The sequence below is a fragment of the Vigna umbellata genome, chromosome 8 (genome assembly GCF_029865625.1).
Source record: "Vigna umbellata cultivar VRB3 chromosome 8, Vumbellata_1.0, whole genome shotgun sequence".
Classification (NCBI taxonomy): domain Eukaryota; kingdom Viridiplantae; phylum Streptophyta; class Magnoliopsida; order Fabales; family Fabaceae; genus Vigna; species Vigna umbellata.
The window spans coordinates 20,306,901-20,325,316 of record NC_142172.1 but is presented as its reverse complement, the minus strand read 5'-3'; the positions used below and the strand labels follow the sequence as shown (position 1 = coordinate 20,325,316).

Below are 18,416 nucleotides of genomic sequence, written 5' to 3'. Positions count from 1 at the left end.
GAGTGCTATTGCTTTGGAAGCATGATTGATTTTGCCTAATTTTCTGTGATTAAACCACTTGCAGGATGTTTATCAAATTGTCCGATGTATGAAATATGGTATATGATTTAGTATGATTATGAGTCATGTTCCAAGTAAAAGTATGTGAATCAAATTGAGGAATGTAAGCTTTAGTGTAGAATCTCTTGGTGAGATTCCAGGGTGTTTAGAATGAATGCAAAAGCTTAGTCTTGGGGGTTATCCTGAAACTCCAATGGTATTTCATTCTCAAGTAGAGAGGATTGAACCATGTCGTGAGGAGTAGTAGGAGGTCTTAGTCTTGGGGGCTTCCTGTATGCCTCAAGTCCCAAAACAGACTAACCTCGTGAGTGTGGTAGGGTGAAACCCATTGGTAATGGCTTTGCAAAGCAGTAGAGGCCACCATGAGTGCATGACCTCTCATAGCTCAACAATCATTCTATGTCCGGACAAGTCAAGTCTAGGACATAACATGCTAGGATGTTTTATTTAGTTACTTTGCTTGATTTATCTTGTGCATGTTTTGTGCTATTAAACTGTATGTTTTATTGTATATCTAGCTTAGTCTTCTGCTTATGATTGTATATTGTATGTGTGGTGTTTTCTTTTGCATTGATCATTCGATGGATGTGAGCAGATGGAGATGAGGTGCCTCTGGAGCAAGCTTTGGAGGGCGAGGATATTGTTGTTTAGTTTATTTAGGTTATTTATTTTGGTGTATAGTTTTGGAATACTCTTTTGTATCTAAAGTTTTAAATTCTACGGTTATTTTGGATGACTATAAAGTTTATACTTTATATCCCAATCTATAATTGTTCTATTTTATTATTTCTGTGACTACTATGATATGGTTTATTATTAGATTTTGGGATATTACATGTATTATTTTTATGAGTGTCATTCCTTGGATTCATACATTTCTTCTATAGCCAAAAGTAGAAACTAAATATACTTGGAGTTCTTAGTCTTAGAAAAGATTAAGAAGGATAATTATGAGTAATCCGTGTACTCATTTAATAATCATTACTTGAGTACTAAATATATCTTAAAATGTGTTTTAAACAATTGTCACGGATAACTTAGTTTGAGTTAACCATTGTAAAGTTATTTTGACCTTGTTTTCCTATTAAATAGTTTAGTGTTTTACCCGCCTTTTAGAGTATTTGTTTCTTCAAGACATATCATGTAGATTGTGTTCTTTAATTTAGATTGGATTTCCTTTCTTTTATAAAATTAGTTAGCATTCAATCAATAAATTTTAATTTATCCTTACACTTTTTTTTTTCAAAAACAATTAAAAATGGTTTAGTGTAATTTAGAATAATTCAAACAATTGTTTAGCTTTAAAGATTTCAAAAGAATTCAGTGCATATAAAAATATTTAGAATAATTCAAACAATAGTTTAGCTTTAAAGATTTCAAAAGAATTCAGTGCATATAAAAATATTTATTTAAACCATAAAAACAATTTGATTCAATTCAAATGAAATATATGAAGTTTGAAACAAAATTTATAGTTAGGTTCAGCCCAACAATTATTTTTTCCAATCCTACTTTTCATATATGTAATGAGTAGTACAAAATAAAATTGAAGTTCAATCCAAACTATTTTTAATCAATTCAAACTAGTGAGTCAGCGCAATATTGGGGAAATAAATTAAAATAATTCAAACTTCAAGTTAATTTTTATTCAAAAGCACAAACCTCACAATAAAAAAAAAAAAACACAACATTTACAATTTGGCAATTTCAATTGACTTTTGAAGAGCTTGAAGAAGGCTCCTCATAATTCTAGGCTCACCAGGTGGTACCTTATCCTTTAAGGGACCTTTTCTAATGGCACGAAACATTGGAGCAGAATTTTGATTCGGTGGAGAAATTAAACAATCAATATACACAAGAACTTCAGTTTTGCCATCCTCAATACTGATAAAACCCAACCTAGCTCCACCGGCTATTTTATCCACCTGTATATTAAATATGAGGATTATTAAATACTAGGTTTAATAGCTTATTTTGTTCTTAGTTACGGTGAGTTATGTCATTTACGTTTTTTTTTTAAAAAAGTGTCAATTATATCCTCACTTGATAAAATTTGTCTCAATCAAGTTTCTTCCGTTAAATACTTACAAAAGAAAAGAACCACTCTGTAAGCAAAATTCATAATTCCCTTCTTTATAAAAGAAAAGAACCAAAAACATATATTCACGTACATACAAATATCATCCATTTATGTTTTATTTCCTTTCTTTCTCGTTCTCTATCAATTAATGTAGAAACCCGTGAATAAGGAAAAATACCTTTTCTTTCTTTATTAAAATTTACGAAGCACACTGGAAGTAGAAAAAAAAAACATGTATGAACCTTTCTACTTTCTAACCTTACCTTCTGTAATCAAGGAAAATCTGCAACCTCTTTCTCATCTACTCCTATATTCAGTGAGACACACCTTTTCTCAACCACAACACAAAATGCAAGAGAAACAAGAAGAGAATAATAATGCAATTCAAACACATAGATTGCATGCGGGATAGAAGCGTCGGGTCATGGATTCATATGGGTGGTGCCAGAGAAGAAGGGGAAGGAGGAGAGTGAGGAAGAGAAGGAGAAGTGGATGCCTGAGGGGTTTGAAGAGAGCAATGCAGAGAAGTGGATGGTTATCAGGGGACAAGAATATTACGTGAATTTTGTATTCTGTATATAAGTTGTATATACAATAATAATACGATTGGAGGTTCATATACATCATCACTCATACAAGTACTTCATATGTCTTTATTATGATTTCTTACATAAACTAAGAATCTACTCACAAGGACTCAATTGAGTATAATTTGGTGTATAGAGATTAGTTCAGAAACACTTAAGTGTAAGGAACCAAAAAAAAGGTTTAATAAAAGCATTGTAGAGTAGGATAATAACCTGCTAAAAAGGATAATAAATGATATGCTGACATTATTAGAACGTAAAGATTGAAGAGAAGAGTAGATTAAGATAAGTAGGAAAAAATGATATTGATAAGTGAAATAGAAGATGAGGTTAAATCCCAGTTTAGGGGTTAAATACAAAGTTAGTGGGTACAACCACAAGGGGACTTCAAACAACGTGTCTTCCTGTTTCTTCAACCCATTCCAATGAACCAAAAGTCATTTCATAGGGTTTAAAAAATTTTCACCCTAGGTTTTAAAATGTGAAAGTGAAAGAATAAAATATGGTTATGCATGAGAAGAAAAGAAATAGGGAGTCGAAAGAAAAAAAAAACAAGATTAGATTTTTAAATTTAAAATGTGTTTAAAAAGTAGAAAAAAATGTTGTGTACAGAGAAACTCAGAAGAAAGAGAAAGAAAAGCTAACGCCGTTTGTACGGTTTAATGGAAGGGACAATATTGATGTAAATTTTATTAAGTGAGAATTAATTTCACTATTGAACAATTCAACGTTAAATACTACGATAGGAATTGAACAACTTATCATAATCACTCAAAAAACACAAAAAATGTAACAATCTAGATAGTACTGTTTCCAAGCTGGGACAACCAAATTAAAAAATAGGGTAGTAACTAACATTATTCGTGTGAAGAAAGTAATTACAATCATAAATTTTTCCAAAATATTTTTAGCTACCAATATCATTCCAAAATTTTACTGTGAAGACAAAATCACTTGAATCAGAAACTAAAATTTTGAAATTTAACAAACATGATTAAATAAAATATAAAAATACTGAATAATATAAACATAAAAATTAAATTATAATAATTATAAAACGTCTAAACACTGAAAATGCGAGAACACATAAATACTTAATGTCACAAAGAAAAACCGAAATATATGTGTGTGCACACAGAAATACTCTTGTTCTAAAAATTTTATGTTTAGCAAGTGTTTGGAAATTTATTTAAAACGTGAATTTATCTTTGACAACAGTTTTATGAAGAAATTATGATTTTAAAATAGGCTAATAATAAAATACATTTAAAAAAAAAAGCATAATATACCTTGAGAGGCACAGGAAGAGGCAAATTGGCTCCTTGGCAAAGGCTATTTGCCCACTGTCAGAACACAACCACAAGTCAATAATAAAAACAAAAAAACATGAAACAAACTATACCCAATTTCAATAATAACTCTATTAAGTGACTAATGTGATGCTTCACTAATATTCACTTGAATTAATTAAAAGTTTAAATTATCTCTTACTAAAAAAATAAGACTAATTCATTATGCCCAAAATTGCATCAGACTAGTTTATATCCTTTTATGTTGTAAAAAACTTTAAATTCATCTATATAATCATTTCCTCATATTACGTGACATACTTATAAATATAAATCTATCCCTATATATATATATATATATATATATATATATATATATATATATATATATATATATATATATATATATACTAAAAAAATTTAAGAAAAGTTCAATTTTAATCATTTTCTATTGATATTCACTTTTATACACAAAGTTATAAAACTCCGTATATTTGAATGCACATATTTAGTTTGATATTTTTAATTAAATATTTTTCATTTCGTATACCCTGAACACTAATGCAAAACGTCCTAAAAACCAACATAACATATGTTATCAAAACTTTATAGAATATAAGAAATTTGATTAATATTTATGTATTAATCAACTATAAAAAAAAAGAGTTTTCTTTATAATGTCATACCTTTAATGGTAACAGTAAGATTGACATATATTGAGTAATATATCATTTATATAAACACACAATGTCAATGACATATGAAACATACATGTGAATCGAATTAGTTCAATATACATAAATGATGAGTACAATAAGATGAACAAATATTTATAACATTTGGGTAATCTAATATTTGTAGTAAAGTTGTTACAATAAAGTTGAGGAGTCCTTGAATTGATTATTTGAATGGAGGAAGACAACATGTTAACGAACCAAGGGAGTACCTTCTGTGTGATGGTTTTTGTAAAGTTGTACAACTTCTACAAGACATAGTGAATCCCAAATGTATGCTAAACTTAGGATTAGGTTGATTCCACTGTGGATGACAAGGTGGAGGAATATTGATAAGAGGAAATTATTCAAGATGTTGGAGCCAAATTTGTAATGAATTTCATAACCATAATCGAGTAGCTTAACAAGAAAATGTTGTTGTTTAGGGGTCTGAATAATTTGAGTCAATAACACCTTCAAGCTCCTCTGATCAGTCTAAATGATAAATAAATGACCCAATAAATATTGCGCCACTGTTTTACAGAACTTGTAATGGCATGAAGCTCACATACATAAGCAGAGGATTTGGATAAACGAGGCCAGGACACTTTACTGAAATAGGAAATCGGATGATTGTCTTGAGCCAAGACCGCACCCATCATCGATCCAAAGGCATTAGTTTGCACATAAATAATGTCTTAGAGAAATCAGGCAATGAAAAAGCAGTAGTATTAAATGCATGTTGAGTTGTGGAAGACCATGTGAAATTCCCCTTCTTGAGAAGTCTGTCAAGGGTTGATGTTGTATAATCGCGTACGAACTTTCAACAAAACCTTGTTAATCCCAAGAATCCACACAATCCCTTAATGGAAGAGGGAATTGGCCACTGTCCCATAGCTTGGATTTGTGCAGGATCTAGAGACACACCTTCATCAGCTACAATGTGCCCCAAATAGATGATTTGTGATTGGAAAAAAGAACACTTATGAGGTTGCAAGTAGAACTGATTGCATTCGAGTATCTCAAATACCTTATGAAGATGTGACAAGTGTTGAACAAAATCAGTACTGAAGACCAAGATATCGTAAAAAAAACAATAACGATCTTACGTAACAGGGGCCTGAAGATGTCATTCATAGTAGATTGGAATGTTGTTGGAGCGTTGCATAAGCTGAAAGGCATTACACAATACTCATAATGACCATCATGTGTTCGAAAGGTCATTTTGTGAGCATTAGAGGTTTTGAGGAGAATTTGATGGAACCCGGAGATGAGATCCAGTTTCGAAAAACAACGTGTAGACCCCAACATATTCAACAACTCGTCGATAGTGGGAAGTGGAAATTGGTCCTTGACAGTGATGCCATTCAAGGTGCGATAATCCACGCACATACGCCGCCAATCATCCTTCTTTTTCAAGAAGAGAAAGGGGAAAGAGAACGAACTTGAACTTGGTTATATCCACCTTGATGCAAGAATTTTGGAAACCTACTTCTCTGTTTCTAGTTTCTGAGATTGTGGATATTTGTAAGGTTTGACATTGACTGGATGAGAATTAGGGAAGAGAGGAATGGCGTGATCAGTTCCACGTGATCGAGGCAGAGATGTTGGCTCTAAAAATAAGGAGGAGAATAAAGTGAGTAATTGTTGCACCTTGGGATCAGAATATGAAAGAGGAGAGCCTTGTGTAGAAGCTAGCTGAACCACTAAGGATAAAAATTGGCCGTAGGATCAGAACGGTAACCCATTTGAATTTATGCAAGGAAATGAAGTTGGTTGTTTCCAAAATCGCCCAGAGTTCAATGATAGATTGATTAAAAACAAATTTCATAGTGAGTGCTTGGTAAACCATCAATATGGCCCTAATTGCTTTAGCCATTGGGCCTAAGGAGTACATCAGATCCCCCCATATCCAGCACATACGAATCTAACTAAAAGGAATTCCCCTGAATTAACAACTCCACCGTAGAACATACCTTAGTACAAGCAAACTCTTCTCAGTCCCAACCAATACTTTGAGAGGTGTGGTGAGTGAATTGGCCAGGCCCAAACAAATTGCTACTTCCTTCTAAATGAAATTATGGGTGCTACCCACATCCACCAACACATGGATCTGGTTTTGGCCAGCATGACCTGTGAGACGAAATGTTTCTAGGGCCATAGCTCTAGACAAAGCATATAAATTGATTTAGGTCGGTAACCATTCTCGGGTTAGGATCCAAATTTGTTGGATCTGAGGCCGATCCACCGGTGGAGTCTTCCTTTTCAACGATGAGAAGGAGGAAGTGAGCTAGACACCGATGAGACTGTAAGTATTTCTGATCACAATTAAAGAAAAACCCCTTCTCGTGACGACGGTCCACCATCTCTGCCTCCATCAATTGACGATATCGAGTTTTCGGAGATGGAGAAGGCAAAATGTGAGGGAGAGATTTCGATGGTGATTGCTAAGTAGAAGTGGGAACAATGCGCGTAGGAGATGAATAGTGCCATGATGAGACTGGTTTAACGCGCTGAACCCGAGAAAGATCCCATAATTTCTCTTCTTTCAACCATGCCAAACCCACCGCTAATGACAACGTTTGTGATTGTTGAGCCACCACCACACGACGAATTTCTGACTTGAGATCGAAGAGGAAGCAACTCAATAGGGAAGGCGGTGACAACCCAATCACGCGATTTTTAGTGGCGTCAAAATCATTAAGGTAAGCAGAAACATAAGAGCTTTGAGAAAGCTTAAAGAGCATACCCCTTGGGTCTTCAAAGGCAGTAGGAACAAATCTGACTTCTAGAGCTTGCAACAAATAAGTCCAGGAAAGAATTTGGTTGTTATGGTACATTCATTAAATCATGTTAAAGTCACCCCATCAAGGTAAAAGGATGCAATAGTGATACGTTCCTCTTCAGGTGTGTTATGATAGTGAAAGAATTAGGTCATCTTTAAAATCCATCCAATAGGATTAGTACCATCAAAGCGGAGGGACGTCCAACTTCAGGAAATGACGTTGTGAAGGTGGGTTGTCATTGGAATGGAATGGTGGAGAGGATGAAGGAGGAGTGAGGGGTTTGGATTCCAAGTGAGAAAAACGAGTGTGCATATTGATCATTTGGTTGGAAAAAAGTGACATTTGTAAGATCATTTCATTTAGCTTATCGAAAAGATTTTTCAGACGAGTGTGTCTGTTATAGAAGAGAAAACAACGAGAGGACCAAATGTTAACAAAAAGATAAAGGGCCCTGAATTCGAGGTCAGATCACCTCCCATAAAAGACAATAGAAGGGAATGAAATGCTTTATTTCTACCTGTCCCCAATGCACAGTATAACAAATAAAACAATGACTCTGACACAAATATCACAATAACAAAAAATCATAACTAACTTCTTCTGTAACATCAGACACCAAAATAAATAATAAAATGAGATATACTAATGATGAATGAAATAAGACCATCCACTTAGTATCTTCACAAATTTTTTGGGCCGAGCACCATCATCCAAAGGACATTGCGTAAAACTCGTTTTTTTTTTTTTTATTGAGTATCATCTTACCCAACAAACCTACCCCTGCACTCGAAGAACCTTTTCACTTCCACTTGTCCATCCAAAGGTCACTCTCATAATAATCTCATCACCGAATGGCAACCACAGCCAACAAATCACGTCAACAACTATTCTTTTAACCCAAGCGATTACCACCCACTCAAGACCAATCCTCCAACGAAATCCCCAAAACACTCGCACCATATACACTCGTTTCAATAGATTCACTCCACTTACACATAATACGAAAGAATTCTGCACATCCCACCTTCTTTTTCCACCAAATAAACCACTTCCACGTATATGCTCAAGTCAGTCCACTGATCCCATAATTAATACCCACCTCCCACCCAATTGCATGTATCTCAATTTGCACCTCAACCAAGCCAACAACCCACATAACCCCCCAAATTGTTTCCTCTTCCAAAGTTAGCTATTCAATCCCACATACACTCCAAAACAAAAATTGCATCCAATCCTCTAATACAATCCAACCCACCATTTTAACATCCAACTCCCATTTTCTCATTACTACCCCACCTTTTATCCCAATCAACTACGCCCCAACTCAAACCTTGAGGAAAAGGTTCTCTTCCCACCCCCTGCATTGATAGCAACACCTCATCATCAAGTACAATAAATTTAAGAATTGAATTTTAAGTGTTAACTGGTTTATATGACAGTTATTTATGTTAGACGTCTTTAGTATACGCAAAGCCTCATGAAAGAAACAAGTTTGTAAATAAAAGACAGAAAAGAGTTTTTTTTTTTTTTTTTGTTTACATAGTTTTTTCTATTTGTTTATCCACAAAAGGTTCACAAACCAAAATCAGAACACTAGAAAAATATCTCCTTCCAACACTTTCCACTCTGTAATTTCTACGTCTAACTTTTATTTTCCTTTTCCGGTTTTCACAACGCAGTGGGTATGAAGTCAGCAAAATCTTCGTATTAGGAATGATAAAAAAATGTGTTTGGATATTTCTAAGCATAAAATCCGTACTATAGATATAAAAGACATGTTTAACATATTAAATATATATATATCTATATATATATATATATATATATATATATATCTATATATATATACTTAATTAATTTTATTTATTTAATAGTTAAGTTATCAAAGTAAATTTATTCGAGAGAAAAACATTATAAATTAAATATTTGTGGTGCAATTTACCTAAATTCATCTTTTAGAAAGAATAATTTTATTTTTACTAATATTTTGTGAAGTATTTTATTTAAATAATGTTTTCAAAAGAAATTTTAATTTAAGTTCTTATTTGGAAAAATAATTTTTAAATAATCTTACTTGAAAAAATCATCGATATATAATTCTTAAGGTCCCTGATCTGAGATTAGCGGACTAATGGTGAAATTAAATTAATGAATATATTGCTTAGTTATTACTGTTTTCACCAAAGAAAATTAATTTAGATATGTTATATTACAATAAATGCAATTAGCAGTTGGTCATAATTAATATCAAAATTTCTAAGAAATTTTATAAAATAATATAGAAGTATTTAATGTGTATTATATTTTATAGATTCAAATTAAAGAAGCGTAAGTTGTTCGGTTACCTGAAAGAGCAAGGAATCGAATCTCTGAAGGTCGGTGTCCAACGGTAGCTTCACAGTGCCTAGAGTGATTCCGTCGTCGGTGGGGCCGTCATTCCTGGCAGAGGCTTTGGGTAACAACGACGGCGTCGCCGCGAGACGAATGAGATTGCGAAGCTTCGAAAAGGAATCGCTGTTGTGGTGAATAGGTAGGAGAGAAGCGGAAGAGAGCGGAACGTGGAAATGAAATCCACTCACCCTTGGGTGCACACTCATCCTTATACTACCACATGCCATCATCGTGAGGCCTCTTTCTCACAGTTCACGCTAAAATGAAATCCGCAGATAGCTAGTTTGTGTGGTGCTGGAGGATAATGCTCCCCAATATTCATTTTCACCTCAAGTTTCAGTCACCCACATTTAAAAAAATAAAGCAAATAAGAATATTTTAGTTTTGGTTTAATACGTATTTTAGCAGGGTCTCTTAAGAGTTGTTCTTTTTTTTTTTTTTAAAAAATTCACTAACATCCTATTTTTTTAGAAACGGTACACGTTAATCATTTTTGTTTACGGCATTAAAAAACTAATGATAAAGTTGTCTCTCTGACAAAAAGTTGATTAGTTGGATACTCATTATTAACGTGGCATTGTAACGTCATTATATGTGTTAAAACAAATATAGTTTAAAATGATGTGGAATATGTAAAAGATATGGTTAAAATAAAATTAGGATTAACTTAAGTGAAATTACATTGGGGTAAAATCAACTTGCGAATTGGGGGTGATTTAGGGTTCAACAATCAGATTCAACAATCCAGATTTTGATTCCGGGTGAAATTGCGTTCGTGGTGTAATTGCGTTTGTGGTCCATTCAAGAGCGTGGTTCGTTCAACAGCGCTTGTGAGGTTAGTGTTCTTACTTATGTTGTTGGTGTTCTTTCTGATAGTGTTATTATATGCTTTCATTGATGATGTTTGTCGTCTTTAATGGGTGGAATTTGTATTTGTTTTCTAATGGGTGGAATGGGTTAAAATATTATTATATTTGTCGCGTATTGGGGGCTTATGAAAAAAGTAGTCGCGTTGGGTGTTGATTGTAAGACCCATGAAAAAGAAAATATTTATAGTAGTAAATTTTAGTATTTTATTAGTAATAATAATTTTAATGGATAGAAAAATGTAAATTTTGGATATAAAATTATAGTAATTTTAGAAGGAGAGGTTCAAATTTTTGGTAACTTATTTAGTAAATTTTTTAAATTGAATAGTAAAAAGTGAATAGTAAATAGTAAAAAGTGAATAGTAAAAATAAATTTTCAGCATTAGGATTCCTTAGCATGGAAGAAAATAGGATTTCTTAATATGGAAGAAACTAGGATCAGATTTAATAAGTAAATGATTAAAATATTATTTTTAAATAATATTAAAATATTAATGAATAGTAAATTTTTTTACCTATAAATAGCCATAGGAGGGAAGGGTATTTTGCACCAAGAAAAGAGGAATCAAGTGAGAGCTTGAGAAATAGAGAAGAAAGAGTTAGGGAGAAATTTTTAGTTGCAAGAAGAGTAGAGGTTCTGAAGGGTTTCGGGGAAACAAATTCGGAGCAGGAGATTAAGTCTGGAATAGAGGTAGGGGAGCTAACCTTTCTATGTTTTTATATTATGATTTAATAGTTCTGTGCTTTTTATATTATTATTTAGTATTGTTTTATTACTATTCATATATTGAAATTCTGTGTGAATACTGTTAATGCTTACTATATGTTAATCTATATTGAAATTCAGTGTTAATATTATATGCTGTTGTTTTGAATCTGTAAATAAGAAATTTGTTAAAAACTAGTTGAGGAACACTTTGGCTAAGGAAAGACTGATAACAGTTGAAAAACTGTTATTTTCATGCTTAAAGTTGATACTAAAAGCAACCTTTAGACTTAGAAACTAGCTTGAAATCATGCCTTTTGTTTATATTTTCAGAAATAAGAGAGCTGGACAGGTTTATGCTTGATTTAAGTGTTCTTGTGCAGGTTTTGAGGTGAATTTGGTGAAAGAAGTGAAGAATAAGAGAGAGGACATTAGAAAAGACAAGAAAGAGTGCAAAAAGGAGAAGTCGAAGGCACCGCTCAGCGGCAAACTACCGCTGAGCGGCACTCAAGAGGTGACGTTGGAACCGCTGAGGGGCAAAATGGCCGCTGAGGGGAAGAAAGAAGACGCGCAATCACCGCTGAGCGGTAAATACCGCTGAGCGGCACTTTTTGGGCTTGGACTTTTGTAATCTTTTGTAACTCTAGATTAGTATATAAGGGCTTGCACGTCCTATAGTTAGGCATCTTTGGCAAAAACGAGGCAAACACTCTCTCTTTCACCCCTTTGAAGGAGGATCTTGGATGCTCAGGCTACCTCTTCACCTTTATTGGGTTTATTCTTTCATACTTTCATTGTAATTCATCTAGGTTCACCATGAATATGGTGAACTAAACCTTGTATGTTTGTTGGGGAGTCAAAGTAATCTCTTGAAGCTCTCATATATGGATTTGTTGAGTACATCTTTGAATTAAGACATATGCTTTCTTTCATCATTAGTTAGGGTTTTTCCTCTTTGCTCAATGCTTGCATTGTTTAACTCATTCTAATGCATGATTATTGGTTTTGTTGATACGGACACGTACGGGGAAATCTAGATCCGGGGAATTTCTCCCAATATTATACTGACAATATTATATTGGTTGCCTTTAAGCTCCTGCACTCATGAACTAATCATTAGGAATGCTAGGAATTGTATGAACTATTTGATTAGGGAGAAGCCATCTAGAATGGTACATTAGAGAGTGGCATTAACAATGATGATTTGAATGTTGAATTCCTAAAATATATGAGAGTGGATGAGATGAAATTGACCCCCAACAACATATTCATTCATATATTTCCTTGAAAGTGTTTATCTTTTGTCTTTGTCATTGATCAATTCATGCATACATATTTAATTTTCGTCTTTGCATATTAAACTTCAATTATTGTGTTCTTAAGTCTTAGCTAATCAACAAATCACATAACTAAACTAGGCCGTGAGTCCTTTGGGAGAACGATACTTGGTCTTACCAAGTTTATTACTTGAAACGATTCGGTCATACTTGCCGATTGTGAAACAAGTTTGTGACATCATATTTTGGTGCTTACAAATTTGTCCATCAAGTTTTTGGCGCCGTTGCCGGGGATTCGTGGTTTAACTGGTTAATTTGTGTGATTATTGATTATCTTTGACTTTAATTTTGAATTTCTGTTTTTATTTTTTCTGTTTTTATTATTTTATCTTTTTAGATTTTATTTTTATCCTTTAGGTTAGATTTTATTTTTATCTTTTTAGATTAGATTTTATTTTAATTTCGAATTTTTATTTTATTTTATTTTTCTGTTTATATTTTTCAGTTTGTATTTTATTTGATTTTATTTTATTTTTTCTGTTTTCTGTTTTTCTGTTTTCTGTTTTTATTTTCTGTTTTTTATTTTTCGGTTTTTATTTGATTTTATTTTATTTGATTAGATTATATTTTATTTTATTTTATTTTATTTTATTTTCTGTTTGTATTTTATTTTATTTTATTTTATTTTATGTTTTTATTTTTCTGTTTTTATTTCCTATCTTCTTATCTTTTCAATTATATCCTTTGATTTTTTTTCTTTTCTCTATCTTTTTGTGCTAACAATTGTTTTAGGGTTTTGTGCCTAATGTCTGCAGAATGCAATTTGGTCAAGAGTTTAACTATAGGGGCACTCAATTCTACCAAAGTAATCTCAACCAATGGTGGGAACCTCACTCAAGCATGGATCAAAGCCAATTTTGGCAAGCTGCTGGACAATTTGAGAACCAACCACAACAACAATGGCAGCAACAACCCTTTCTATCAGGAAGTTTGGATAGGTTGGAGGACACCCTTCAACGATTTTTGAAAAATTCCGACTCTACTCAGAAAAGCATTGAAGAATCATGTAAAAGAATGGAGATGCAACTTCGTTACATCAATCAAGATTGATGATGATGTTAATACTGATGTTAACCTTAAGGAGGAAGGGCAAGTCATTATCACTGAAAGTGACAAGATTCTTGATGAGGAAAAATTAGAGGGAGATGAGGAAAGGGTAGAGAGAAAAGAGAAAGAAGAGTTGAGTGAGAAAGATAAAGATGAAGAAAAAGAAAAAGAATTGGTTGAGAGAGAAGAGAGAAAGAAAATTTGTGTGAAATAAAGAAGTTGAGGAGAAAAAGAAAAGGAAGAAAAAATAAAAGAAAGAAAAAGAGAAAATTTAGGGAGAGAAAAAGGAAGAAAAAGAAGATGAGAGGAAAGAAGAAGAAATCATATGAAAAATCACATCCTCATCTAAAGAAGAATCATAGGAAGGAAAAGAAATTTAAGTGCTTTATGGAAATCTTCAAGAAATTGGAGATTAAAGTTCCTATGATTGAGACACTGCAACAGGTTCCTGGTTTGATCAAATTTCTGAAGAAGTTCAGTAGAAAGAAGAAAAAGAAGAAGGAACTTGAGCTTTACTGGGTCAAGCTAATGACGTTAAAAGAGCGCTTGCTGGGAGGCAACCCAGTGATTTAAAAACTTTTGATTTGGTTTTGTAATTTTAATTTGTGAACATTATTCTGTATTATTTTGTTGGATTTAGCATCTACTGAAGGATGCTAGGTGGTTAAGTATCTACTGAAGGATACTAAGTTTGTAACACCTACTGATGGGTGTTGGTGAGAAGATTTTGCACCTACTGATGGGTGCTGGTAAGTTTGAAACACCTACTGATGGGTGTTGGTGGATTTTGGGTCAGGCTCGTGACGTTAAACAAGCGCTACCTGGGAGGCAACCCAGTTGATTGATTGTTTTCTGTTTGTTTATTTTTAGGATTTGCATAAGCATTTTTAACATTGAATTGCAGGGAACCTATGAGGGGTATGCTAGGAAGGCACGTAGGTCAAGAAAAGAAGGAGAAGGGCACATCACGAAAGTGCCGCTGAGCGGCAATTACCGCTGAGCGGTACTATCGCAGATGGGCTTAAGTTCCCCTTAGCGGAACCCGAGCCCATTGGGGTATTTTTAAACCCTAAGCTGCGCGTTTTTATATTCTTTCAAGCTCTTCTCTGCACTAAGACTCCCACATATCTCCTCTTAGGTTTCCCACATCTTTTTACTCTTCCCTCTTTAGAAAATTTCTCTTCCACTCACTTTTACACTAGTGTGCTATCAAAGTTTGGGGTTGGAAGAGAGCATTCTAGTTTGGAAGCATTCTCATATCATCTAGCATCTCCACCCAAGTAAGTAAAATGCATTTTGTTCATTCTAGGGTTCTTGAAATTGACTGTGATTGTCAAAGCATGAATATTTAGGGGTTTTGATTTCTATGCATGATTTGATGATATATTTGATGTTTGAACCGATTAAACTGCTTGATTATGAACTGGAAAACTGAAAATTGCATTTGGGTGGAGTTAGGACAGTTTAAAAACGAGATTTGCAAAAATCTGCAGATCACCGCTGAGCGGCATTTACCGCTGAGCGGCACTCTGCCAGATTTGCTTTTTCTGGTTTGTTGCGTGTTTGAATGTGGCACTGGTGGCGCTGAGGGGAAATTCTGGCCCTCAGCGGTGGTTTAGCTTCAAAAGGAGTTTTGTTTTGTGTTTACTAATGATTAACATCATGTTCTGTGGTTTTGGATTTATGTTTGAATGCAGGAATGGCATCCTCTTCAGGAAAGAGATTGAAAACCATGGCAACCAAGAGAAAGGAAAAGGAACCAGAGCAGCCCCATAATGGCAGGTTCCTCTCTAGGAAACATGAGAAGCACTTTAGGGTGGTTCAGGACAGGAGACTTCTAATGGAGAGAAAGGTTGGAATGATACCTAACTTTGCTCCTCAATTTGGAGAGCAAGTGTTAGGGAATGATTGGGGAAGCTAGCCACTTATCCATCACCTGCCAACATAGCTGTGGTGAAAGAATTCTACACCAATGCAAAGAAGATTGGTGATTATCCAGCTGAGAATTATTTGGGCTATGTTAGAGGCCATGCTATCAGGTATGATCCTGACTCCATCAATAACTTTCTGGATACTGTGTGGGCTGGTGAGCAATGCCAGTTTGCTCTTAGCATGGAGGAAGGTGCTGACTTTGAGGATGTTGAGAGAGTATTGTGCATACCTGGAGGACACTTCCAAAGGAATAGATCTGGCTCAGTGGTTAATATTAGGAGGACAGATTTGACTCCTCTTGCAAAGTATTGGATGGCATTTTCTCATGCCAACATTCAGCCATGTTCACATGTGTCAGATATTACTCTCAGCAGGGCACTCTTCATCTACTGTGCTATCAGAAACTTGAATGTTAATATTGGGCAGGTGATAGCTGATGAGATTAGTGTGTGTGCTAACACCTCAAACAACAAAGCACCACTGGGACATCCTTCTTTGATCACTCACCTTTGCAAGCTAGCTGGGGTGGACACTTCTGTTCCACCATTTGAGAGGCCAAGAAAAGCTATAGATGAGGCCTATTACAGACAGTACTGTGGAGGTGAGGAGGCAGCCCAGCCAGTGCCACCACGCCAGGCTCGTAGAGAGAGAAGGCCAGCACAGAGCAGGACTTCTGCTGATACTCATGAGGCAGAACCATTCCAGATGAGGGACATGTATATGTCTCTTATAGGTGCTCAGTTGCAGTCCATCCACAGAGGGCAGGTGGCCACGGCTGAGATGATAGTGGGGATGTATGATACCCCTCCAGCACACAGGTGGACTATGGATGAATTCCATAATGTGGTAGCTTGGCCAGAAGAACCATGGCATGGAGGAGCTGAAGCAGCTGAAGCTTCAGCCCGAGACATGGATGAAGATGAAGCTGAGGAGGAGGATGCATTTGATGATGATGATGATGAAGAAAGGAAGATACAGAGGCTCGGACTGATGAGGAGCTGAGATAGCATTTACTGATGAATGCTATCATATGATTATGCTTTTGTGGTTTAAGTTTTCTGAACTTATTTGTTTTTGTTTTTAGATTAGGGTTTGATGTACTCTATTGAACACCTGGTTTGTTATGATGGTTTGCTATTAACTGTGATTGTGTGATAAGTAATGCTTGATGATGCTTATTGATTGATTGATGTTGAGATGATGTGCACATTAAAATGCTTATACAGGTGATTCACAAGCTTTGTGAACAAATGCATAATATCATGATTGTGATTGTGAAATTAAGCAGGATGTGCATGTCAAATGTGAATGAGCTTATATGTGAGGTTTTGAGCTCCAGAGTTGTTATTGTTGAATGCTATTACTTTGAAAGCATGAATGACTTTGCCCAGGTTTTCTATGATTGAATCAATTGCTTGTTTTGCATCATATGATCAAAGGCCGTGTTTTTGAAACCCTTTTTATTGGCCAAATTCATAAAGTTAGCCTTCTAAAAGAGAACACGTTGTGTTCTATCCTTTGAACCCTTAGCCTTAAATATACACTGAACACCCTTGATTGAAAATCTTTACCTTGAGTTAAGTAGAAGATCTTGTGTGGTATTGTTAAATGTTCAAGTTTGGGGTTATTGGGGAAACATGAAAAAGGAAAAAGCATTGAGCTAAGAGCTAAAAAGTAAGAATATGCAAAGAAAAGAAAAGAAAAAGAAGCAAAGCTCAATGCAAATGCAAAAGCAAAGGCAAAAGAAAGTTGGGAATGAATAAGAAGATTGTGTTGTTATGATTCTCTTAACTCAAGGATTTTGTGATCCAGAAAAACCAATTTTCTTGTTAGCCCAGCCACATTATAAGCCATTGAAAAGTCCTTGTGATGATGCATGCTTGTGAATGTATTTGATTGTGGTTAAATGAAAGGCAAAGTTGATTCATGTGACATTGTGATAGTGGAGTGAATGAGTGAAACACTTTACCTCTTATACACTTGTGTGTTGAGTGAAACACTTTACCTAGTGAGGAAATATTCCATAAGCACATGAACATCCATGCTTAATTGATTGATCATTCATGAAAAATAGCATTTGTTGGAATTTAAATGACTTTGTGAACACTAAAGCATGTGCACATCTTGATTGAACTCTTGGTCTTAAGTTTGAGTGAAGTTATTACTTATCTTGAAAAGAGGATTTTGAATGAGTGAACCATCATATGAATTGGTTGGAGATGGAGTTACATTTTATTTGCTTGAGGACAAGCAAAGTTCTAAGTTTGGGGTTGTGATAACAGTTGAAAAACTGTTATTTTCATGCTTAAAGTTGATACTAAAAGCAACCTTTAGACTTAGAAACTAGCTTGAAATCATGCCTTTTGTTTATATTTTCAGAAATAAGAGAGCTGGACAGGTTTATGCTTGATTTAAGTGTTTTGTGCAGGTTTTGAGGTGAATTTGGTGAAAGAAGTGAAGAATAAGAGAGAGGACATTAGAAAAGACAAGAAAGAGTGCAAAAAGGAGAAGTCGAAGGCACCGCTCAGCGGCAAACTACCGCTGAGCGGCACTCAAGAGGTGACGTTGGAACCGCTGAGGGGCAAAATGGCCGCTGAGGGGAAGAAAGAAGACGCGCAA

General features: G+C 34.6%; 1 protein-coding gene across 1 annotated transcript; it reads right to left on the bottom strand.

The window, feature by feature from the left end:
* Positions 1-1,606: 1,606 nt before the first annotated feature.
* Positions 1,607-10,253, bottom strand: LOC124837993 (uncharacterized). The gene is made up of 3 exons (XM_047313493.2): positions 9,861-10,253; positions 4,017-4,070; positions 1,607-1,985 (listed from the first exon to the last, which is right to left on the bottom strand). Exons 1-3 carry the CDS (start codon positions 10,134-10,136, stop codon positions 1,752-1,754), a joined length of 564 nt encoding a protein of 187 aa, XP_047169449.1. The 5' UTR covers positions 10,137-10,253; the 3' UTR covers positions 1,607-1,751.
* Between the last annotated feature and the right edge of the window lie 8,163 nt (positions 10,254-18,416).